Source organism: Panthera onca, chromosome D3, assembly GCF_046562875.1.
Source record: "Panthera onca isolate mPanOnc1 chromosome D3, mPanOnc1 haplotype 2, whole genome shotgun sequence".
Taxonomy (NCBI): domain Eukaryota; kingdom Metazoa; phylum Chordata; class Mammalia; order Carnivora; family Felidae; genus Panthera; species Panthera onca.
The window spans coordinates 6611006-6635173 of NC_138350.1; the positions used below are offsets into that span (position 1 = coordinate 6611006).

Here is a 24168-nt window from a genome sequence, read left to right on the forward strand (position 1 = left end):
GAAGAAGTGGGTAAAGAAAGCTGGAAACAAAGTGAGGTAACTGTCAGGGGAGAGGTTGTAAAATTCAGAATTAGGATTTGTGGACTTCACTGTTGATCTCCAAATCATTCTCTGGGCCTGGAGCTCAGAGAGCATGTTGGGGAGTCCCTGCTCTTCCTCCCTGTTCTCCACTTCCTGGGCTTGTGGGGCTCACTCTTCCCCCCTGGTCAGGAGCCATTGCTGGGTCCATGTGTTTGTGCCTATGCCTTTTATGGGTAGTGTTTTTTCTGCCCTGGCTAAGAAATCATTGCCAACCCCAAGGTCATGAAGATATTCACCTGTTTTAAAACTTTAAAACATGGATTAAAAAAAAAAAGATCTAGAGGTATTGTTGTATGTTTAGGCATATGATCCATCTCAAACTGATTTTTTTTTTTAACTTTTAATTATAAGTAATCTCTATACCCACGTGGGGCTTGAATTCACAACCCTGAGATTGAGTCATATGCTCCACTGACTGAGCCAGCCAGGTCACCTTCAAACTGATTTTTGAGTGAAGTAAGGTTTCTCTGTTAAAATGTGAGGACAGTTTTGTCAAAAACCAAGTCCCTGCATATGTGAGGGTCTGTTTCTGCCCCTCCCCCCACCTCTATTTCATTGCTCACTTTGTCTATCCTTTTGCCAGTATATCCTGTCTTGATTAGTCTAGCTTTATTTATTTATTTTTTAAAGACATTTGAGTCGTTTCCAGTTTTTTTTTTTTTGTTTTTTTTTTTTGCAATTATAGGCAATGTTGGTATGAATGTTTTTTTTTTTTTTTAACGTTTATTTATTTTTGAGACAGAGAGAGACAGAGCATGAACGGGGGAGGATCAGAGAGAGAGGGAGACACAGAATCTGAAACAGGCTCCAGGCTCTGAGTTGTCAGCACAGAGCCCGATGCGGGGCTCAAAGTCACGGACTGCGAGATTATGACCTGAGCCAAAGTCGGACGCTTAACTGACTGAGCCACCCAGATGCCCCGATTAGTCTAGCTTTAAAGTAAGTCTTGGGGTACCTGAGTGGCTCAGTCGGTTAAGTGTCTGACTCTTGATTTCAGCTCAGGTCATGATCTCATAGTTTGTGGGATTGAGCCCTGTGCCAGGCTCTGTGCTGACAGCCTGGAGCCTGCTTAGGATTCTCTCTCTGCCCCTCTCCAGCTTGTTCTCTCTCTCTTTCAATAAATAAATAAACATTAAAAAAAATAAGTCTTGAAGTCGGGGCACCTGGGTGGCTTAGCTGGTTAAGCATCTGACCATTGATTACAGCTCAGGTGATGACCTCACAGTTTGTGAGTCTGAGCCCCATGTCAGGCTCTGCGCTGATGGTGTGGAACCTGCTTGGGATTCTCTGTCTCCCTCTCTCTGTCTCCCTCCTCCCCCCCCCCCCGTCTCTCCCCCTCTCTAAATAAATAAGTAAATGTTAAGAAAAATAAGTCTTGAAGTCAACTAAATTAAGTCTTCCAACTTTGTTCTCCTTTTTCAAAATTGGTGTGGCCACACAAGGTGCTTTATGTCTCTCTCTATATTTTGGAGTAAAATGGGATAAATGTTGTCAATGCATACATGATTTGGGACTCAATGCATCTCTTCAAGGGGCAGGGTGTCAGAGAATTAAACATCTTCCTGGATGATCTAACATCTTCACTGGCAAAACAGGACCAACTAGGCCACACTCTAGAGACTCAGCACCAGAGATCAGGGAGGACTGTATGGGCTGAATTGTGTCCTTGCAAAAGGATACCTTGTAATCCTAACTCCTAGTGCCACAGAACATGATCTTATTTGGAGATAGAATCTTTATAGAGGTAATCAAGTGAAATGAAGTCATTAGGGTAGGTCCTAATCCGATATGAGTAGTGTCCTTATAAAATGGGGAAATTAGAACACACAGAGACGTACCCAGAGGGAAGATGATTTGAAGAGACTCAGGGAGAAGATGGCCATCCACAAGTCAAGGAATGCCTGATGCTACCAGAAGCTAGCAGAGAGGCCTGGACCAGATCTTTCTATAGAGGCTTCAGAAATACACCTCGATTTCCAATTTCTGGCCATCAGAGCTGTGAGACAATACATTTCTGTTGTTCTCACTCATCTTGGCTGTGGTACTTTGCTGCAGCTGTCTAGGAACCGAATATAAGTACCCCAGAGTGAGCTGAGGTGGGGTCTTCCAGTCAGCCAGGGGAGTTGAGCTCATCAGAGGGCTGCAAGTGTATTCAAGATGTCAACAGAGATTAGAAAAAGATACAGACTTCGGAGCTAGGTACACCTAGATTTGAATCCCAGCTTTGTCAGTTTGTAACTGTCACTTTGGGCAAGCAACCCAACCTCCCTGAGTCCCATCTGTCAAATGGGAATAGCAGTGGGTCTTGGCAGAAAGGTTTGTTGTGAGTGTTCCACGAAAGAACATTTGTCTGGCAATTAGCACAATGCTCAGTAAACTGTGGTTACTATTTTCCCTCTTGTGGGATGTGCTGTTCTCGATGAAAGGGGATTGTCTCATTCCAAATCTAATGAATTGGGTAATCTGTGAGTATCTACTAAAGGCAGAATATCAGTGAGAATCCAATGGGAAAAACCAGACACCAGAGGAGGGGAATGGCTTTGTAGGCAGTGGGAGAGCTACGGAAGAAGACAGACAGGGGAGGGGGAAGCAAGCGCAGATTAGCAACAGTAGGAGGGCCTTGATCACCTCTGGGGTTGAAGCCACTGGGGGAGGAGCTGGGGTTTCTGGGATGCAGGAGGGACTGGAGTCACCAGGTAGTAGCTGGACCCACAGAAGGCCTGCCTGGTGGGAGGTGGAGATGCAGGAAATGTGGCTGCTGCTGGAGATACTGCCTGAGGCAGATAGAAAGGGAGAACCATCCTGGCATCTCCCTTCCTCCCACCCACCTGGTTCCTATCACTGCCTCCCACTGGCCAATCTGGCGGAAGCCAGTCGATCTGGCAGCTTGCTGGTGTTGGCCTGCCTGTGCTACAGAGCAAAGCAGAGTGAGGGCAAAGCATGGAGTTGAAGGCAGATAGGCCCAGGCTCAGCATAAGGGAGCGGGGGTCACGTTTCAACTCCATGAGCCGGATTCCCTTTCTAGAAAATGGGGATAACGGTAGTATGGTAGTCTCTCTGCATAGAATAGTTGAGTGCGTACAGTAAGATAACACGAGTTAACGGTTTAACCCAGTTCCTGGCACACAGTAGGAAGTACTCTATAAATGTGAAGAACGATCTAGTTAGCCATTTTCTGCTCAGAGGATGGAAGGAGGGAGGAGGACAGAGGCCTGGGTATAAATTCACGGCACAGGAACGGTCTTGGTGCTGGTGATATTTTTATCTCAGACACGTGCCCATCTGTCCCCTCTCCATTCTAAGCTGGTGACTCTGTCAGTCTCCTTTTAGAAACCCTGAGTCAGGGCTGACCGCACTGAGTTCAGGGGAATTGGGAGTTTGGTCTCCATGCTCCTTCAAAACGATTTCAAATCCTCTTGACTTTTAGCTGGTGTCTCTGCCTCCCACTGGTGCCAAAGCCTCCTGGCTTCCCCCAGCCTGGGGCTGAGCCACCTCCAGTCTCTCTCTTTGTATAATTAAGAAGAAAAATAGAACAGCCGATGTTGCCAAACATGTATTTAACGTGACACCCTGGGTTCAGGGAGTGAAAAATGAAAATGTTAAGGTTTAGAGTAAAAGTCTCCATGCTCAGCTGTCTTCTGACCCTGGGATTTCTCCTCAGCCTGACTGCCTTTAATCCTCTGCCCTGGCTTGTAAAAACCTTTCAGGCTGAAGGCATGTATTTCCCAGAGAAGTGTTCCAGCCTAATCATGCAAAAATGCCCAGCATCCCAGGAATAGCCTGTCAAGTGTGATGTGGTTCCGTGAGGCCCCGGGGAGGGTGGGGACGTTGGGGGTGGTGGTGGTGATGAGTTCTTGCTTTCCTTCACCAAGCCCTTCCCCTACAACATCCAATCCATCAGAAAACCCAGTTGACTATATCTGAGCTCTCCCATCCAGCATCATCTCTCCCATTTTATCCAGACCACCACCATTGCTCGCTCAGAAGTTTGCAGTAACCTCCCTGGTGTCTCTGCTTCTACTTTTAATCCTCCTAAAGCTATTCTGTAACAGCAAACAGAAAAATCTTTCTAAAACAAGTCTGATTCTGTTCCTTGTCCAGTTGATTAACTTTATTATTATTATTATTTTAATGTTTATTTATTTATTTTTTGAGAGAGAGGGATAGAAACCGAGCAGGGGAGGGGCAGAGAGAGAGAGAGAGGGGGGGGGGAGATAGAATCCCAAGCAGGCTCTGCACTGTCAGCATAGAGCCCAATGTGGGGCTGGAACTCACGAACTGTGAGATCACGACCTGAGCCGAAACCAGGAGTCGGGTGCTCAACCGACTGAGCCACCCAGGTGCCCTTCATTATTATTATTTACTTATTTTGAGAGCAATAGAAAGCATGAATGGGGGAAGGGCAGAGAGAGAAGGAGAAAGAGAGAGAGAGAATCCCAAGCAAGCTCCACACTGTCAGCGCAGAGCTGATGCAGGGCTTGAACCCATGAAACACGAGATCGTGACCTGAGCCAAAGTTGGATTCTTAACTGACTGAGCCACCCAGGTGCCCTCTTTTTTATTATTTTTTATTTTGAGTAATCTCTACACCCAACGTGGGACTCAAATTCACGACCTCAGGGTCAAGAGTCGCATGCTCCACCTTCGAAGCCAGCCAGGCGCCCTTGGTTGATTAGTTTCCTGTTGCTGCTGCAATAAGTTACCACAAATTTAGTGGCTTAAAATCATACCAATTTATTCTCTTACAGTTCTGGAGGCCAGAAGTCCAAAATGAATTACGAGAGGCTAAGATTAAGATGCTGGCAGGTCTGGTTCCTTCTGGAAGCTCTGAGGAGAAATGCATTTCTCTGCTTTTTCCAGCGTCTAGTGGAGGCCCATATTCCTTGGCTTGTGGCTCCTTCCTCCTTCTTCAAAGCACATTTATCCAATCTCTTCTGTTGCCACATCTACTGTTCTTTTTGACCCTCCTTTCTATCTCTGATAAGGACCCTTGTGTTTACATTCAATCAATCTGGATAATCTGGGATAATCTCCCCATCTCCATACCCTGGACTTGGTCAGATCTGCAAAGCCTCTTCTGCCATATGCAGTAATATACTCACAGGTTCAAGAAATAAGAATGTGGACATCTTTGGAGGTTCATTGTTCAGGCTACCCCACAGTGCTTAAAGCCCTCCAATGGCTTTGCATCTGAGTTAGAATAAAACCCAAGCTCTTTACCTTTAATGGGAATGCCTTCTGTGATCTAACCCATTCCTATCTGTCCCGCCCTCCCCTTGGCTCAGTTGCATAGGAACCTACTTGCTTCTCACCGTTCTTTCCACAGGCCGACTCCGTTCTTGCCTCAAAGCCTCTGCATATGCTGTTCTGTCTGCCTAAACGCTCTTTCCCCAGATCTTCATATGGCTGGCTGGCTGTTTCTTCCTTTTCAGACTTCTCCAACGTCCACTTCTCACAGAGGTCTTTCCCTGATTAATCTCTCTCACCCACTCCTCTCACCTCCCTGCAGCCCTTCACATCACTTGGGTTTACTTAATGTCACCGGGGTTTACTTACTGTTACTTTTTTTTTTTTTTTAATTATTAACTTATTTACTGTCTTTCTCCTCCATCAGAATGTGAGCAAATGAGAGAAAAACGCTTGTTCACTGCTATATCCCCCGGGACTGGCAAACAGTAGATCCTCGATAAATGCTTGTTAAATGGATGAATGGATGGATGATGATCAGCACATCCAATCTGGTCTTTGGGCTTCCATGTCCAGGATTCAGGCTCAGGATGGAGGTAGGTCAGACAGGCAGGAGGGTGCGACATTTAACGAGTACCTCCAGTGTCCTATTCCTTCCTTCGTGCAATTCAACATTTATTGAATACCTGCTGTATGCCGGACCTTGTGCAAATTATTTATTCATGCATTGTTTATTCAATTCAAAGAGCATTTATTGAATGCCTACTGAATGCTAGGCAATGTACATTTATCAAACATTTATTGTATACCAGCTGTCTCAAATCAGTGCCTAGGTACACAGTACTATTCGGTAAATACCTGAATCAATGAATGTCCTCAAGGAGCCCCCAGTCTTCCTGCTAAAATGGCCTGTAAATAAATAACTCTAACATACAAAGATAAGGCAGTAATGTGGGTGTGTTCAGACTGCAGAGGGGCCCCTTATCAACTTGTACTGGCAGGTACCTTTCTGAGTCTTATCTTCTTACCTGGGAACCAGCTCTTTGAAGGTCAGACAGACTCTCCTCTCATTCACTTGCATATCCATCCTCTGGGCACCCAGGAAGGACCTGGCCTGTAGCACACGCTCAGTCAGTGCCTGTTATCTGGTGGTTACTGCTGCTTCCCCTGTGGACAGTTGTTCATTCATACACCAGGCAAGAGGGCAATAGCTGGGTCCTCGCCCTGGTGCTGCTGGCCAGGAGCCGGGAGCCTCTGACAGGCTGCCCAACCTCCGTTTGGCTTGATTTTTCCAGCAATAAATGAGGGATTAAGTCCTCCTCCTTTGGTGCAACCCCTTAACTGGACTTCTATGTAATCTATTCTTGTAAAAATTGAGGCAATGCACAGAAATTGTTAAAGACTTGGGGCACCTGGGTGGCTCAGTTGGTGAAGCTTCCCACTCTTGATTTTGGCTCGGGTCATGATCTCATGGTTCAGGAATTTAAGCCTCAAGTAGGCATCTGTGCTGACAGCGTGGAGCCTGCTTGATTCTCTCTCTCTCTCTCTCTCTCTCTCTCTCTCTCTCCCTCTTCCCCTCTGGGTGTGTGCTGTCTCTCAAAATAAATCAATAAACATTAAAAAAATAAAAAGAAATTGTTGAGACTCAAATATTCACTGCAGTCATCAGGTTTTGCCTGATCTGACACTTTCCTTCCTTCCTTCTTTCCCTTCTTTTTTAATTGTGGTAAAATACATACAACATAAAATTACCATTTTAACTATTTCATTTTATTTATTTATTTTTAAACGTTTATTTATTTATTTATTTTGAGAGAGAAAGAGAGAGAGTGTGTGCACGCAGGGGGAGGGACAGAGAGAGAGGGGGACAGAGGATCTGAAGTGGGCTCCACGCTGAGAGCGGCGAGCCCAAAACGGGGCTTGAACTCATGAACCGTGAGGTCATGACCTGAGCTGGAGTCCGATGCTCAACTGACTGAACCACCCCCTTTCCTTTAAGTTATCTCTACCCCCAACATGGGGCTCAATCTCATGACCCCGAGATCAAGAGTTGCGTGCTCCACTGACTGAGCCAGCCAGGTGCTCCCTTTTATTTTTTTTTTTTTTTTTTTTTTTTTTTTTAAATTTTTTTCAACGTTTTTTATTTATTTTTGGGACAGAGAGAGACAGAGCATGAACGGGGGAGGGGCAGAGAGAGAGGGAGACACAGAATCGGAAACAGGCTCCAGGCTCCGAGCCATCAGCCCAGAGCCTGACGCGGGGCTCGAACTCACGGACCGCGAGATCGTGACCTGGCTGAAGTCGGACGCTTAACCGACTGCGCCACCCAGGCGCCCCCCTTTTATTTTTAATTAATAAAAAAATTAGCTCATTTGTTACCTTTTACTGGGGTCTTCTATTTAATGATCAAGTTGTTTAGAACATTTACAAAGATGACTTTAATGATATACCAATTATTTTGATAAGAAATGGCAAATACTGAGTTTGTCATAGTAAAACCGAGTCATTAAATTACTTTTTGGAGGTACTTACTGTCATGCAAAATAATGAAGACAGTGCCACTGTGGACCAGTTTAGTAATAAAGAATCATATTATGCAGTTCTAAACTTTAAAAATAGGAAATAAACATACATGTGGCTTAAAAATAATTATATATTTGGGGCGCCTGGGTGGCTCAGTTGGTTAGGCATCCGACTTCAGCTCAGGTCATGATCTCACAGTCTGTTTGAGCCCCGCGTCAGGCTCTGTGCTGACAGCTCAGAGCCTGGAGCCTGTTTCAGATTCTGTGTCTCCCTCTCTCTCTGCCCCTCCCCCGCTCATGCTCTGTTTCTCTCTGTCTCAAAAATAAATAAAAACATTTTAAAAAATAATTATATATTATTATCATGATCAGCTTAAGAAACAAAAATTCACCACTTTTATAGCAGCATTATTCACAATAGCCAAAAAGTAGAAACAACTCAAATGTCAATCAGCAGATGAATGGGAAAACAAAATGTGCTATATACATACTATGGATTATTATGTAGCCTTAAAAAGGAAGGAAATTCTTTTTTTTTTTTTAATATTTATTTATTTATTTAGAGAGAACGAGCAGGGGAGGGGCAGAGAGAGAGAATCCCAAGCAGGCTCCATGCTGTCAGCGCAGAGTCTGACTTGGGGCTCAATCCCACGAACCATGAGATCATGACTTGAGCTGATGTCAAGAGTTGGATGCTTAATGACTGAGCCAGCCAGGTGCCCCCAAAAAGGAGGAAATTCTAACACACACTACAATATGAATGAACACTGAAGACATTACGCGAAATGAAATAGACCAGATACTAAAGGACAAATATGGTATTATTCCCCTTATAGGAAGTCCCTAGAGTAGACAAATTCATGGAGACAGAAAATAGAATAGTGGATGCCAGGCGCTGCCTGGAGAAGGAATTTTGGGGAGTTAGTTATTCAGTAGGTGTAGAGTTTCTGTTTGGGATTGTTATAGGCTGAAATTCCTAAAACTCATATGTTGAAACCCTGACCCCCAGCGTAGTGGTGTTTGGAGGTGGAACCTTTGGGAGATGATTACGTTTACATTTTAGAGGTCAGGAGAGAGGGGCCCTCTTGATGGGATTAGTGCCCTTATAAGAGGAAGAGAGAGAAATCTCTCTCCACACACTCTCCAAGGAAAGGCATGTGAGCACACAGGGAAAAGGCAGCTGGCTACAAACCAAGAAGTGGGCTTTCACCCTTATGATTGGGATTAATGCCCTTATAAAAGAAACCGTAGAGTGCCCCCTTCCGTCATGTGAGGTTACAGTGAGGAGACCATCTGTGAGGAAGATGGCCCCCATTGGACACCAAATCTGCTGGCAACTTGACCTTGAACTTCCCAGCCTCCAGAGCTGTGATAAAGAAATGACTGTTGTTTAAGCCACCCTGTGGATGCATTTTGTTAGAGTAGCCCAAGCTATCCAAGAGTGGGATGAAGGAAAGATTCTAGAGTTGGATGGTAGTGATGGTTGCACAACGTGAATGTGAATATACTTAATGCCACTGAACTGTACCCTTAAAAATTAGTTAAATGAAGGGGTGCCTGGCTGGCTCGGTGGGTGGAGCAGGCAACTCTTGATTTCGGGGTTGTGGGTTTGAGCCCCATGTTGGGTGTAGAGATTACTTAAAAATATAATCTTTTGGGTGCCTTGGTGGCTCAGTCGATTGAGCAGCCGACTGAGGCTCAGGTCATGATTTCATGGTTTGTGAGTTCGAGCCCCATGTGGGGCTTTGCACTGACAGTGTTGAGCTTGCTTCGGGTTCTGTGACTCCCTCTCTCTGCCACCCCTGTGCTCATGTGCACATGCGCGCGCACTCTCTCTCTCAAAAATAAATAAGTGTTTTAAAAAAATTATGAGACTGACATGCTGCCCGTTGTGCTAAGAGGGCTGTAAACATTTTAAAAATTAAAAATAAATAAAAATAAAAATATAATCTTTAAAAAAATGACTTAGAGATGCAGAGGTGGCTCAGTTGGTTAAGCATCCGACCCTTGATCTCAGCTCAAGTCTTAATTTCAGGGTCTTGAGTTCAAGCCCTGCATTGAGCTCCAACCTGGGTGTGAAGCCTACTTAAAAAAAAAATTTTTTTTTAATTAAAGATTTAAATGATAAACCCTGTGGGGTATTTGCTGCCATTAAAAAACCCTCCTCACTTTGGGGCGCCTGGGTGGCGCAGTCGGTTAAGCGTCCGACTTCAGCCAGGTCACGATCTCGCGGTCCGTGAGTTCGAGCCCCGCATCAGGCTCTGGGCTGATGGCTCGGAGCCTGGAGCCTGTTTCCGATTCTGTGTCTCCCTCTCTCTCTGCCCCTCCCCCGTTCATGCTCTGTCTCTCTCTGTCCCAAAAATAAATAAAAAAAAAAAAAAAAAAAAAAACGTTGAAAAAAAAACCCTCCTCACTTCATCAGGGTATATATTAAAATTGGGACAATTCAGAGAAGATTAGCATGGTTCATGCATAAGGATGACACATGTAAATGTGTGAAGTGTTCCATATTGAAAATAACAACAACAGAGAGGTGGCTCAGTCGGTTAAGTGTCTGACTTCGGCTCAGGTGATGATCTCACAGTTCATGGGTTCAAACCCCCATGTTGGGCTCTGTGCTGACAGCTCAGAGCCTGGAGCCCACTTCAGATTCTGTGTCCCCCTCTCTCTCTGCCTCTCCCTGGCTCGTGCTCTGCCTCTCTCTCTCTCTCTCTCTCTCTCAAAAATAAATAAACGTTAAAAAAAAAATGACAACAACAAAAACACAGTAGCAACAACAAAACCCCCAACATCACCAGCATTTTCTCTGGAATTCTCCATGGCCTCATAACAATTTCCTCCTAACTCCCCAGAAGCAACTAGTAGCCTCAATTTTGGATTTATCTGTTATTATTCCACTGTTTTTTTATACATGTTGTCTACACTGGCTTCTTTTTGAACCTTATGTAAATAAACTTTACCTTGTACCTTCTTCTGCAACTTGCCTTTCAACTCAACATTGTTTGGCTAGTCTTCACGTGCACGTACGCAGCTATACATCTCTTTCACTGCTGTATACTATTTGGTATTACATCACATACGTCACAGGCCTCCTCAGCTCTTCTCAGCCTGCCTTCTCAGACAATCTCCCTTGGTGACCTGTTCCATCCTGACCCTTACACGGTGACCGATTCTGTGTGGGCTCTGGCCAACTAGATTCCATCTCGGGCTTCTCCTTGTGGCAGACATGTGCAGCACTAAGGGGCGTCCGAGGTGCTTACACATGGGTAATCTCCAAGTAGGGGGGAGTTTACGCCCCATGGGGCAAACGTTGGACCAGGAGCCAGCAGATAATTCTCTTCCCTTCTTCCGACCCCCAGAACTGTCCAAGATGCTGTGGTAAATATGGCCACTCCTTGGTACCCTCATACTGACTCACCCTCTTTCCCTGTCTCACTGCCCCTTTTCCTCTCTCTTGCTTCCTCAGGACTGCATTCTCCGATAAAGGAGTACTACACTAACTTTTGGTGCAGACTGCTTTCTGAGGAACCCAAGGAAAACATTCTGCAATTTGTCCATTCTCCTGTTGATGAGCATTTGGGTTGTTTCACTGTTTTTTTGAGACTGCATACAATGCGGCTAGGGCTAACTTCCTTGTTCATGCTTCCCAGTGCACTCGTGGCTGTTTCTCTAGAATGTTCCTAGAGTTGGAATTGCTGGATCATAGGTTGTACACTCTTTCAGCTTTACCACACATTGCCCAATTAATTTCCAAAGTGCCGACTTCTATTTCCAGTTTATTTCACCCCTGTCCCTTGCCATCGGCTCACTACATTGGGATCATCCAGGCTTTCTTTCAGTTCCTTTAGTACATGGACTCCCCCATCATAAGGCCTCTACGTCTGCTATTTTTTCTGCTGAGAACACTTCCCCTACCCTCAGCCTAGCCAAGACCTCTTCTTTCCACGGGGCTCAGCTCTATGTTGAGAGAAGCTCCTTGGCTTCCTCCTCAACCCAAGACCAGGTCAACCCCATCCTCTCCATGCCCACAGTCTATATTTCAGAGCCTCCTATACCTCCTTGTCATGATACACTTAGTTGCAATGTTCCATCTGTCTGTGCAATTATTGGAACAAAGTCTGTCAACTCTGCTAAGTTTCACTAGCCTGAAAGTCATAGCCACAATGTTTGTTTGAGCTCATTGCCTTATCTCCAGCAACCAACATTGTGCCTGGTGCACAGTAGGACGTTGGTATTCTTATTATTCTAGTAGCTCTTCAATGTTCTCACTGATTTGAGTCCAGAATGTAATTTTTCCAGCATGTCTTCATATATCTAGTGTAGGCCAATATCATGACAATGTAAACACAATCTCTTTCCTTGAGGAGCTCACAGATCGAAGTCAATAAACATTAATTGAGCCTGCTAGACCCTGACATATTTGAGTGCTTAGCAATGGTTTAATTGACTTAGACATCACCTCTCATCTGAGTATTACTATAATGAATAATGATGATTACTGTTTATTGAGCACTTACTATATACCAGACACTCTACTAAATGCTTTACATTACCATCTTATCCTATCTTCACATCCTACCAGGGAGGTGCTATTATTACCTCCATTTTACAGATGAGAAAACTGAGCCTTACTTAGGAAAGCAAAGTCACTTGTACCAGATTACACAGCTAGTAAATGATGCACACAGGATTTCTCAGCTTGAGTGCCAACATCCTATCGTGATGCTAAATTTCTCCTGCCTCAATTATTCCGCTTTCAGTTAGATTCCAGAGACTGAGTGCTTAATCACAATGGTAAACTAGCGATCATTATGGGGCACTTACCAAGTGCTAATCACTTTGCATCCATCCATTCATTTATTCAACAAATATTTATTGAGAATCTCATGGGTTCAGTTCTATTTGACAGGTGTGGGGGTACAGAGGTGGACAGAAAAGATTAAAATTGCCGCTTTGTGGAGTTGACATCCTAGTGGGAGGAGAAAAACAACAAATAAATAAAAGATCTGATAGATGGTGATCAGTGCTAGAGAAAATGAAAGCAGAAAAGGGAACGAGGTCGTGTGATGACTGGGGTTTCTGTGGTTTCATTTCATTCTCCCAAACATCTATTATTTTCCCATTGTAGAAATGATAATGAGATTAAGAGGGGTGAAGTCACTTACCCACAGGCACACAACTTATAGGCTAAGAAGTCGGGACCTTTGAAGGACTGAGGATTCTACTCTTTGCTGTGCCTCTATTGAGTGCCTAGGATTGTGGTGTTAACAAAAGGAGCATCAAACTTTCTTCTAAGAGTTTATTATCAGAGGTGGGTAAGTTGACCCAGGTGAGTGGAGGACTCACAAAACTCTGCTGAAGCATCCTTGCCACGCCCAGGGTAGACATTAAGCATGATCCCCTGTGGGAGATGCCGACGCAGGGGCTGAAGTCAAGGCTCAGGCAGATGAATGGATTCCAGAGATCAGGAGCAGAGGTCTAAGGCCCGCTAGGTCATTCTGGGGCTGCTGTTGACCCAGAGGCACTACCAGCCCCAGCCCTGCCCCCACAGCAGGCTCTGTGCCACTCTCCCTTCCGCCCAGGGTCTCCAGACTCCAGGCCATCAAGCTGGGACACCAAGTGGCTAGTGACCAGTGATAAAACCCCTGCATCGCCCTGGGGAAGCCATGCTCACATGCAAAGAGCGGCTTCCCCTCTCCCCACCCAGCATCAGCAACTCCAGGGGCCTCTCAGACCAGGGGGTTCGCAGGCCTCAGCTGCCTGCGATGACAGCTGGTTCCCTGCCCCCTGCCCCCCCTCCCCTCACCCCTTGGCCCCGCGACTCAATTTCTGCCCAGGAGATCTCATGAGATGGCCAGGCAGTCTGGGATGGAGTGGAGGAGAGCCTGGGCTTTGGAGCTAGAAAGGGGTAGAGCACCACCTCCCCAGGCACACCACCTTGTCTGTTGCACTTTCAGAGAACCTCTTAGAACTTTGCATCTTCAAAGAGGTACAGTTTAAGATTTAGTGAAGCTGAAAATAGAGATTTTATGAACCAAGCCCTAGGGACTGAGGATAAGTAGTGAACTAAGACCAAGGTCAGTCTCTTCAGAGTCTTCCATCTCTGTATCTGTCTATCTATGTATCTACCTACCTATCTTAACATTTATTATTTTTGAGAGAGAGAGAGAGAGAGAGAGAGAGAGAGAGAGAGAGACAAGAGCATGAGCAGGGGAGGGGCAGAGAAAGGAGACACAGAATACAAAGCAGGCTCCAGGCTCTGAGCTGTCAGCACAGAGCCAGCCCCATGCGGGCTTGAACTCACCAACGAACTTTGAGATCATAGATCATGACCTGAGCCAAAGTTGGAAGCTTAACCGACTGAGCCATCCAGGGGCCCCAGGACATTTCCTTTAAAAGAGAGAGCCAGACAATAGACTGTTCACACATGAGTATTTTATTATAATTATGACAAGTATTCTGAATGGAAAGAGCTTTGTGCTAGGGTAAGCTGGGCAAACTTACCTGCTCTCAATTTGCAAGGGGTGGTCTCAGAGAGTCCTCTCTTTGGGTTGGGGTAAGAGCCAACTGTCCATTCCATTTCAGAGCATCCTGGCCTCACCAGGGTGAAAGGCCTGCTCTGTGCCATGAATAGGTGCTATGGGGTGAAGAGCAGGCTTTCCTACAAAGGCTGCTCTGTGTAGGAATCTAGGAGGCACTCAATAAGTAATTGGTGAATTAATGAAGTGCATTTCAAGGCGAGTTAAAAAGCCACTAGGGGCGCCTGGGTGGCGTAGTCGGTTGAGCGTCCGACTTCAGCCAGGTCAAGATCTCGCGGTCCGTGAGTTCGAGCCCCGCGTCAGGCTCTGGGCTGATGGCTCGGAGCCTGGAGCCTGTTTCCGATTCTGTGTCTCCCTCTCTCTCTGCCCCTCCCCTGTTCATGCTCTGTCTCTCTCTGTCCCAAAAATAAATAAAAAAAAAAAAAAAAAAAAAAAAAAAAAAGCCACTGACTCCATTTGCAAAGGATGTTGTAATGTGGCTAACCAGGACAAGAGAAAAATCTCAGTACTGTTACTCCTAGATTTCTGGAAGGGTGAGAAATTTGGGGACTAAGGGAGGCACAGTAGGGGTGCTGGACTTCCATTAGACGGGTACTTTTTTAAGTAGGCTCCACACCCAACATAGGGCTTGAACTCACCACCCCAAGACCAAGAGTTGCATGCTCTACTGACTGAGCCAGCCCAGGTACGCTTAGATATGTACTTTCAGAGTAGGTGTTGGCACTGTGCTAGGCAGGAGATACATCCATGCATGAGGCAGACAGGGGCCCTACAGCCCCAGGGTTCCCAGTGTGCTGACAGCATAGGCAACACTAAGAAAATGTGATAAGTATTATGCAGGGGACAGGAAAGAGAAGATATCAAAGCTGGTTCCAAGAGGATAAGTAAGAACTATGGAGAGGACGGCTGGCAGGAGAGACAACTCCTGGTGCACAGATCAGCAAATGCAAAGGTCTGGAGGAGAGAAAGCTCTATTCAAAGAACCCAAAACAGTTGAGTGCAATCAGACTTTGAAGGCTTGTTGGGGAGAGAAGGTCGACTTCATTTTAATGAAGACACACACCATGACCACCCTGTTACAGAACACTGGTTCATTCAATCCTCCTGAAGCTCTTATACGTTTGATATTATGACCCCCATTTTACAGATGGGATAACTGAGGCTCAGTTTGGGCACCTTGTGTGAGGTCATATAGCTCACTGGATTTGGGAATTTAGAATGTTCCTTTATGTAAATGCTTTTGTTCTAGCGGTTCCTTTTTACCCGAGGTAATGCGTGTAAAAGGTTTTTTCTGTAACAGACCCATGTCCACATGAGGCTTTTTAGTCCTCTTGCAGGGCTTCTGGCTCCATCCAGTTCAGCCTGCAGCATTCAGGGAGCCCAGGAAGGGGCAGTAATGAAAGCCAAAAGGCCCAATGGCCTCTCTTAAAATTCCCCTGTGTCTATTCTGGTTCCCTCTCTGGGGGCACCTCCAGATATTATCTTCTGCTAAATAGAGAGTTTGATTCTCAGAAGTTCCAAGACGTGGGAGGTTTAAAAAAAAAATTGGCAAAATCAACAACTACAAAAACCCCTGCAGCAGGCTGAGCACAAAGAGTTTGAATTTTGAACAAAGGGCAGGGTGAGACCCAAAAGTAAATGCTGACACATCCTCTCTCCAGCTGTGAACTGGGGGGTCTGAGGGCTGCTGCAAAGGTCATCGGTCTCTACATCTTTGGGGCAGGAAATGCAATTCAATCCTCTCAGTGACTGATTGCTCTGCAAGATTAATGGAATTGGCTCCAACACTGGTCGCTGTTCTGACAGCACAAAAAGTGAATCAGACTTCTCCCTTCCCCTCTCGTCCCACTAAGCAAGGTCAGCTGACTCCCAATTTTAAAAGTTCAAAACTTTTCTCCAGGAAATTTGTCCCAGGGTGTTCCTTTGTGGGGCGAAACTCTACCTGCTGGGCTGAGATCCAAAACGGACACTTGAAGTTCCGGGGAATCTTTCTAGGCTTTTCACCCGTCCCTACTTCATCTTTCAAAATAAAATTGATGTTAAGGGCAAGATCATCCCTGAAAGGGTTAACTGCCAGCCGGGCTGTCAGGCCCTCAGGGATTGGCAACCAACGACGATTTAGCATGATGAAGTAATGCTTGGAGTTTGATTTCCATTGGTTACTACACTTGTCCATCAATCCAAAGATGCAAGTTTTGAAAGTATCTTTGAACTTTTAGGACTCGCCTCCTGGAGTTAACCCCTTAATTAACTCACCTGTTATTTCCAAGTTTCCTTCAGATCCTCGCTCAGGCAGATGTAGAACTCTCGCAAAGTCTTCCCCAAATGCCCAAAGCCAGACGCTCAGGCTGTATGTAAGCTGCCCTGATACTTCAATCTACACGGGACTGGTGGGGGGGAAAAAAAAGAAAAAAGAGGAAAGGTCTTTGGGAACTCCACTCACTTGAACAGAAAAAGTACAGTATGCTGTTCCCCAAAGTATTTTTTAAATTGCGAAAGCAATACAAAATATGACAAAAATCCAGGATTTGGCAAAGTAGGAGGTGGATACGCAAGTCCTTGTTATATTTGGTATATTTATCTTCTATGCCTTTTTGTTTAAAATGTTTGATAAATTTACAAGGGCAAATAATATATGAGATAGTCCCTATATCACTCCCTCAAAGTTTTCTCCCCCCTTGGAAGTGATCAAACGTAATGGCTTGTTGCTCCATTCAAGCTCTTTCTTCTTCTTTTTTAACTTAAATGGGATCATAGCATATATGATATCCTGACTTTCTTATTTCTTAACCAATCTTGAACTGTTTCTGAATCACGACATTCAGATTTACTTCATCCTTAGCTAATATTGTAGAATGATGCAGTTCTCCAGACAATATATGGAAAGATCTCCAGATCATATTAAATGCAAAAGGAGGGGCGCCTGGGTGGCGCAGTCGGTTAAGCGTCCGACTTCAGCCAGGTCACGATCTCGCGGTCTGTGAGTTCGAGCCCCGCGTCAGGCTCTGGGCTGATGGCTCGGAGCCTGGAGCCTGTTTCCGATTCTGTGTCTCCCTCTCTCTCTGCCCCTCCCCCGTTCATGCTCTGTCTCTCTCTGTCCCAAAAATAAATAAAAAACGTTGAAAAAAAAATTAAAAAAAAAAAAATAAATGCAAAAGGAAAGAGGACAATAGGTAATATTTATGTGACATAATAATAATAATAATAATAATAATAACAATAACAATAACAACAGAAAAAGTATATATAGAAGTGTGTAAATGCATAAACTATTTCTGCTAGGATACCCAAGAAGACATGCTAACAAGTTTTCTGGGGATGGGAGTATGGACAGGAGAAACTGGGTAGATGGGTGGGGGTGGGGGAGAAAGACTTAAAGCCATTTAAAAAAATTATTTTATTTTTAAGTAATCTCTACACCCAACATGGGGCTCGAATTCATAACCCTGAGATCAAGAGTCACATGCTCCACCCCCCAGAGCCAGCCAGGTACCCTTAGACTTGAAGCAATTTTAAAACAGTTGTTATTAAAAATTTTTTTTGAATGTTTATTTTTGAGAGAAAGAGAAAGAAACAGAGCGTGAGTGGGTGAGGGGTGGAGACAGGGGGAGACACAGAATCTGAAGCAGGCTCCAGGCTCTTAGCTGTCAGCACAGAGCCCAATGTGGGGCTCGAACCCACGATCTGCAAGATCCTGACCTGAGCTGAAGTCAGATGCTTAACTGAATGAGCCACCCAGGTGCCCCCAAACAATTTTTAGATTGTGGAATATTTCATAAGTACAATCACATTTGTAAAATTTTAAAGAATACACTCAGGTGTTCACCATCCATATTAAGAAAAAGGAAATCACCAGCACTTCTCCCTGTTCAGAGTTGAGTCTCTTCCTGCATTTTGTGTTAATCACTCATTTGCTTTTATTTATGCCTTACTGCTTATGTATATATGCCTAAACAATATTTATTTGGCTTAGATTTGCCAGATTTTGAACTTTATTGTCTTAAAAGATGAACAAAATGAAACTCCTGGGGCACCTGGGGGGCTCAGTCCAACTCTTGATTTCGGCTCGGGTCATGATCTCATGGTTTGTGGGACTGAGCCCCATGTCGGGCTCTGCCCTGACAGTGTGGAACCTGCTTGGGATTTTCTCTCTCCTTTCCCCTCAAAATAAATAAATAAACTAAAAAAAAAAAAAAGAAAGTCCTGCCTGAGTAGGTATTATGGATACTACAACACAGAAAGTGAAATTGAATCTGTAAGATCTCAAATCAGGCAACTCTAATGCATACATGTGGTAAAAATGAAACGCTGTACCAAAGAATACATTTTCTGCTCTTTTCCAGGTTCTTCCCCCATTTTTGGATTATATTTATTTCCAAAGAAAATCCTGTATATACGAAAGAATAAATGTAGATACAGATTTGTTCCCTTTGGTTGACCTAGTGGTCAGCACAATTTGGTATTCCATATCTCATTGTTTCATGTTTAGGATGTCATGAAATCCTCCCACATCAGTATATGTAGAACTACTTTGTTCTTCTTAATGTTTTGATAACATTTCATTGCACAGAAAAATGGTCCAAGGATTATTTAATCAGCTCCCTTAGATCATATTCAGTCTTTTTCTTTTTAAAAATTTTTAATGTTTATTTTTGAGAGAGAGAGAGAGAACGCAAGAGCGAGAGCGCAGTGGGGGAGGGACAGAGAGAGACACACACACAGAATCCCAAGCAGGCTCCAGGCTCTGAGCTGCCAGCACAGAGCCCAACGTGGGGCTCGAACTCAGGAGCTGTGAGATCATGACCTAAGCTGAAGTCGGAAGCTTAACCAACTGAGCCACCCAGGCGCTCCATATTCAGTCCTTTTCTGTTGCAAACAGGGTTACAATGGATTGCATCTTTGTGTTCCTGTCTATCAGCATGATACATATCAGGAAGTGGTTACCCATTTCTAAGGCTTCCTGCCCCATCACCAATTATCTGTCCTTGAGAAGTTTATTTGTCAGATCTGGGCAGGTGGGACAATCTTCTACCCAACTGGCATCCCCAGGCAGGCACGCAGAGTGACTGGTTGAAGGGCTAACACTCCAAACATTCACATTGTACCAGATGGCCCCTTTTAGGAAACCTTTGCAGACATCCCTTGTCCTCTTCCCCCACCTCATCATTCCAATAGTTCATTTTCTCAGGGTCCCTTCGTTCATTCCACAAATATTTCCAGAAGGTTGATTATGGAGACCCAGTGCCAAATCAGAGTGTGAGGCAGCTTGGTAGGTGAGTTAAGACAAATTCTGGAAAACACTAAGATTGCACAGTCCAATAATGATAGACACAGCTACATACATACAGCTATTTATATTTTAATTAAAATTAAAAAATAATTTAACATTCACTTCCTCAATCTCACTACCTACATTTCAAGTGCTCAGTAGCCACATGTGGCTAGAGGCTGTAGTACTGGACAGCGCAGACATAGAATATTTCCATGACCATGTCCTAGGGGACAGCCCTGCAGAGAGGTATAGTAAATGGTAAAGGCTGTGAGCTCCGGATTCCTATAAGCCCTGGATGCAAATCTTGTCTCTGTTATTTTACAGCTGTAAATTTTGGGCAAGTAACCATAAAGGTGGCAAATTCTAGACTCTCCCTCATTAGGGTTTAGATGAGGATTCAAAGAAATAGCAACTGTGAGTACCTTTGCTTAAAGACATAGTAAGCATTCAAAAATCAGTTCTTATAAAATCATGTATGAGTGTGAAAACAGCTTCAGTTTCTAACAGTTTGAAAATCTAAATTCTGGGGATTCCTAACTCCCTTTGGAGCTGTCTGTCCACTCCCTGTGCAGCCTGGAGTATGTCTACAATCAGAGCTGGTTCTTCTGTATCCCCTCTGTCTTGAAGCACAGAGCTGCTCAATCAACCTTTGATGAATGAAGAAATGAATGAATGAGGACAACACAGCCAGGATTTGACTGGGCCCTTTGTAAGAATGAGAAGGAGGGTCCGGGAAGTCATTATTACTAAGTTTCAAATACAACTGGCCTGCTCTTTTTTTCCTGCAAGAAAAAGTACTTCTCTTGGAGAAGCACCTTAATCTTCCCTTCCCTCTCTCACCTACCTCCGGCTCCTCTGGGACAATTAGCCAACACCAGGAGCTCAAGGGTCTTGGCCCTTCCCCCTTTGGCCCAAAATAACCTCCTCCCCCACTTTGAGCAAATGCCTGGAATTCTTTCAAGGGGAGGACAAAGCCTTTCATCTGCCAATTACTGATAAAGGGAAAATGCAAATATCGCTGGGGAAGGTGATCCATCAAGGACCCAACATTTATTGAGTGACCACTTAGGACCAGGCGGTAGGGTAGGCTTTCTGGGGGAGTCCAAGGGGAACAAACCCAGGCTGGCCCATTCTTCTTTCTGGTCTGTAGTTTCCTTATGGTTTGTAAAGGGAAGGGATTAAATTAGGTGACTACTCAACCCCTTTCCATTCTGACAGGCGAGGACCTCCCCTTTGGGGTGATATATGGACTTAACTGTTTTTGCAGTGAGGTGCCTGCCATCGGATCTTTTCCTGACACCAGCCTTTGGGGACACCATGAGGCCACATGGGGAGAGAGAGAAGGGTCTATGGGAGGAAAGGAGAATCAGGATCAAGCATTCTATTTCACTTTTACCTTATTGCACTTAACTTCCTTTTCTTGACCCTCCAGCCCAGACACCCTCCTTTGAACATGTTCATTTCATTATGTGGGAGCAAGGAAGGTGGTCAATATCCAAAAAACCATGAGATGGCGGAACCAGGCTCTGGTTTGAGCCCCGCCAACTACATTTACAAGCTTGTGAGCTTGGGTGAGTGGTTTTGCCTTTCTGAGACTCAGTTTTTCTTTGTAATGTGAGGAATAACCAGACTATTACCCTTCAAGGGGTCTTGTGTGAAAGAGAAGCAGATAAATTGGTTCCTGGTTCTTGACAGGGGCTGAAGGCTAACCCCTTCTCACTCACACTGAGCTAACCTGGGCGATTTCAGTCTGGAAACAAATTTTGATATTTGCCATCTAGTGGACTGGGATTAAAACAAACTTCAAAGAGCAGTTTTTGGGGGTGGGTAGAAAAGAATATAGAAAGCTAGGACAGGAAACTTTAAGGTGAGTGAGGGGGAAGCTATCTCTTAGGGTGACCAATCCAGGGCTGATAGTTCACATCCGATCTCTGATGGGGAAGCCACTTCCTCTCCACACCTCTCTGTCTGAATGGAGTGTTGACTGGGGACCATATGGGGGCAGAGGAAATCATCCAGATTGATAATTTCTCTGAGCCTCAGTTTTTCAAAACTACTTGCTCCAACTATCCTACAGGGCTAATGGCAGAAATAAAAAATATGGGAAGTTTTGTTTTTTTGTTTTTTTTTTTGTCAAAGCCTGCTATGAGCATCTGTAATGTTCCTTTATTGTAGCTCTGGTGCCATGTGGTTATCTCCTCCTGATCGTTACCCCAAAGATCAGGCCTAGTTGGGCTAGAGGAATGTTTAGGGCCAGCTTTTCTCATCATCAAAGTCTAACTGACTATTACTGTTCATAATGGAATTACAGGACAGCACATTTAGGATTACAGTTTTGGGGGTGGCCATGGCCAACCAGGTATATTGACAGAAAGCAGGAGAGTGCCAGTACCTCTGCCAAGAATCCCTACAGGATTAATCGAGGGGCTCCCCAAGTTCCCCACGCCCCATCCCAGAGCTTTCCACCGACTTTTCTCTTATAATCGGCCAATGAGGGCTTACCCTTCGCCTGCTTGCCAGCTGCGTTAGGAGGCGCCAGATCCGATTCTCTCGGTATTTCACTCCTGAGCATCTATTTCCTTCTCTTGGCGAGCGCAGGGACCTTTAAAAACTGTCCAACTTGTGTTCCAGGGCTCGTCGCCTAGTAAAGGACTCCACAGACGCGAGCAGGATGAATGAATGAAATGCAACGTCTTCCGGTCAACTCGGGTCTGAAAAGGCTCTGGTCTGGCTGTTATTTCCTGTACCTGCGTGTGTGGGTTCGTATCTTTGAGTCCGGGAGTTTAAAAGTTATGCAGTCCGTACAGGTATGGAGCTGCGCTAATTTCTTCCTGAGCCCCCAAATGCCTCCTCCACATGGCAGGTCCGCATATGGGGGTCTGGAGAGGATCTCACCCCCGGCACCACCCCCCCCAAAAAAAAGACATGCAGCAGAAAAAACAATTATATATACAAAGCTCTTTGAATTTGGGTCGGCCACGTAGGTAATGGGGTGGGGTGGATGAAGGAAGAAGAAGAGGGGTGACCCGTGGGGGCCGTGGGCAATGGGGGCAGGAATTGAGGTGGGGGGTCGTTTTGGGGGGTGCCAGGCCTCGGGGGCTTTCTAGCCAGCAAGCTCGGCTTGCATTTCCGCGCCTCCCGCTGAGGCCAGCCGTGCAAATCTGCACCTCCCTCCCCACCCCCTCCTCCTTCCCTCCCTCCCTGCCCCGCCATCTCCGGGATGCGCCCGCCGCCTGCAACTCAGCCCTCCAAAAGTCAGCTCTGCACACAACTCCCGGGCGGCGGCGGCGCCTGCGTGCAAGGCGCACTCGTGACCCAACAACAAAACAGCGATGCCAGGGCGCTAACGGCGCCCGGTGCCTCCCGGGCGCCCTCCCCGCCCCTCACCTCCTCGGGCAGCCGCCCCCGCCCCCCCCATCCCGGGCCGACTGCCCCCTCCACTAGCCCGGCCGCGGGCTCAGAGCGCGATCGGCAACAATGTTTACGTTCCGGGGATTATGACGTCGACGCCTCCCCCCCCACAACTGCTGAAAATGGTTTCCTAGGACTTTGCAAACGGATCTGCTTAAGTGTTGGTGCAAAACTTTGTAGATCTCGGCTCTGGCTTGCTTTATTTATTTATTTTTTGGTTTGTTTTCTTTGGTCTTCCCTCCTTCCCCCCTCCGCCAAAATGCAGGGGGCAGGAGTGTTGACAATTAATTGGTGAACTCTCCTAAAAAAATGGAGGCAGAGAAAGACTCTGGAAGAAGATTGGTGTGTAGCTTTTTTTTTTTTTTCCAAATCTGTATCTGGTAATGATAGATCTATTTTTTTTTGTTGTTGTTGTTTCTTGCTGCCTTTTCTTTCCTTTTCTGTATTTTGCAAGAGGACCGGAAAAAAATATAATAAATTGCATGCAAAAGGAAGCAAGCAGCTTACTCCTCCAGTCCCTTGTGAGGCTCAGAGTCTCAGACACTTAAGTGGGGAGGTGGTAGAGGGGAAAGGCGTGGAGAGGGACTGAGCGGGCTCGGGGTTCGCCCGGAATCTGGGGGGCTGCAGGGCCCGGCGCTGGGCGGTCGAGGGAGGAGGCAGGGGATGCGGGGAGTGGTGGGGGAGTCTCCTTAGGAAGTGAGTGTGCGCGCGCGCTTGTGGGGAGATGAGGCAGCTGCTGGTGCGTTTTGGGGTCTACGATGGGAGCTTTGTGGCGGGCCGTCTGCCTCTCCCCCTCCCAAGCCCCGACCTCCCCCTCCACCTCTTCTTCTAGCATTGGCGGGCGGTCGGCGGGGGTGGCTGGGGTCTCAGCCCTTCCATTTCAGCTTTCCAGCTTCCCGAGTAGCTCGGGGGCGGCTCCAGTCTTAGAAATGCCGCCGGCCCCCGGTTCCGGCTTCCCGGCTCTGTCGCCGCGGCCGCCCGGGCTGCTGTTAGCGCCGAGCGGGGCGCTGCGGCGGCTCCTCCCGGGGCCTACAAATGCCCCGCCAGCCCGTGCGCGGAGCCCCCTTCGCGGGTTACATAACCAGGCTCTCGGCCGAGTGGGCAAAACTCAACACCTATCGGGGGTGGGGTGGGGCCAAGGGAGAGACCCCCAGAT

General features: G+C 46.0%; 1 protein-coding gene, 1 long non-coding RNA gene and 1 other non-coding gene across 11 annotated transcripts in view; 2 read left to right on the forward strand and 1 right to left on the reverse strand.

The window, feature by feature from the left end:
- Nucleotides 1-24168, forward strand: part of KDM2B (lysine demethylase 2B) — a 155186-nt gene that overhangs the window by 5059 nt on the left and 125959 nt on the right. For 3 of the 9 annotated variants that reach the window (XR_014135849.1, XM_081790654.1, XM_081790655.1), the window contains exon 1: nucleotides 22815-23172. The exons of 1 other annotated variant lie outside the window; for it this stretch is intronic. Coding sequence is in view for 7 of the 8 variants with exons in the window: in XM_081790654.1 (XP_081646780.1) it covers nucleotides 22822-23172 (351 nt within the window). In the remaining variant the exon portion in view is untranslated. Of the gene's footprint in view, nucleotides 1-22232; nucleotides 22409-22814; nucleotides 23355-23652; nucleotides 23752-24168 lie in introns of those variants that run through there. 5 more of the 9 variants (XM_081790657.1, XM_081790658.1, XM_081790659.1 and 2 more) reach the window with 3 other exon arrangements.
- Nucleotides 10194-10305, forward strand: LOC132666191 (U6 spliceosomal RNA). Its single transcript, XR_009604556.2, has one exon. It is a non-coding gene; the product is annotated as a U6 spliceosomal RNA (small nuclear RNA).
- Nucleotides 18988-22772, reverse strand: LOC132665333 (uncharacterized). The gene is made up of 2 exons (XR_013551385.2): nucleotides 22104-22772; nucleotides 18988-19629 (listed from the first exon to the last, which is right to left on the reverse strand). It is a non-coding gene; the product is annotated as an uncharacterized LOC132665333 (long non-coding RNA).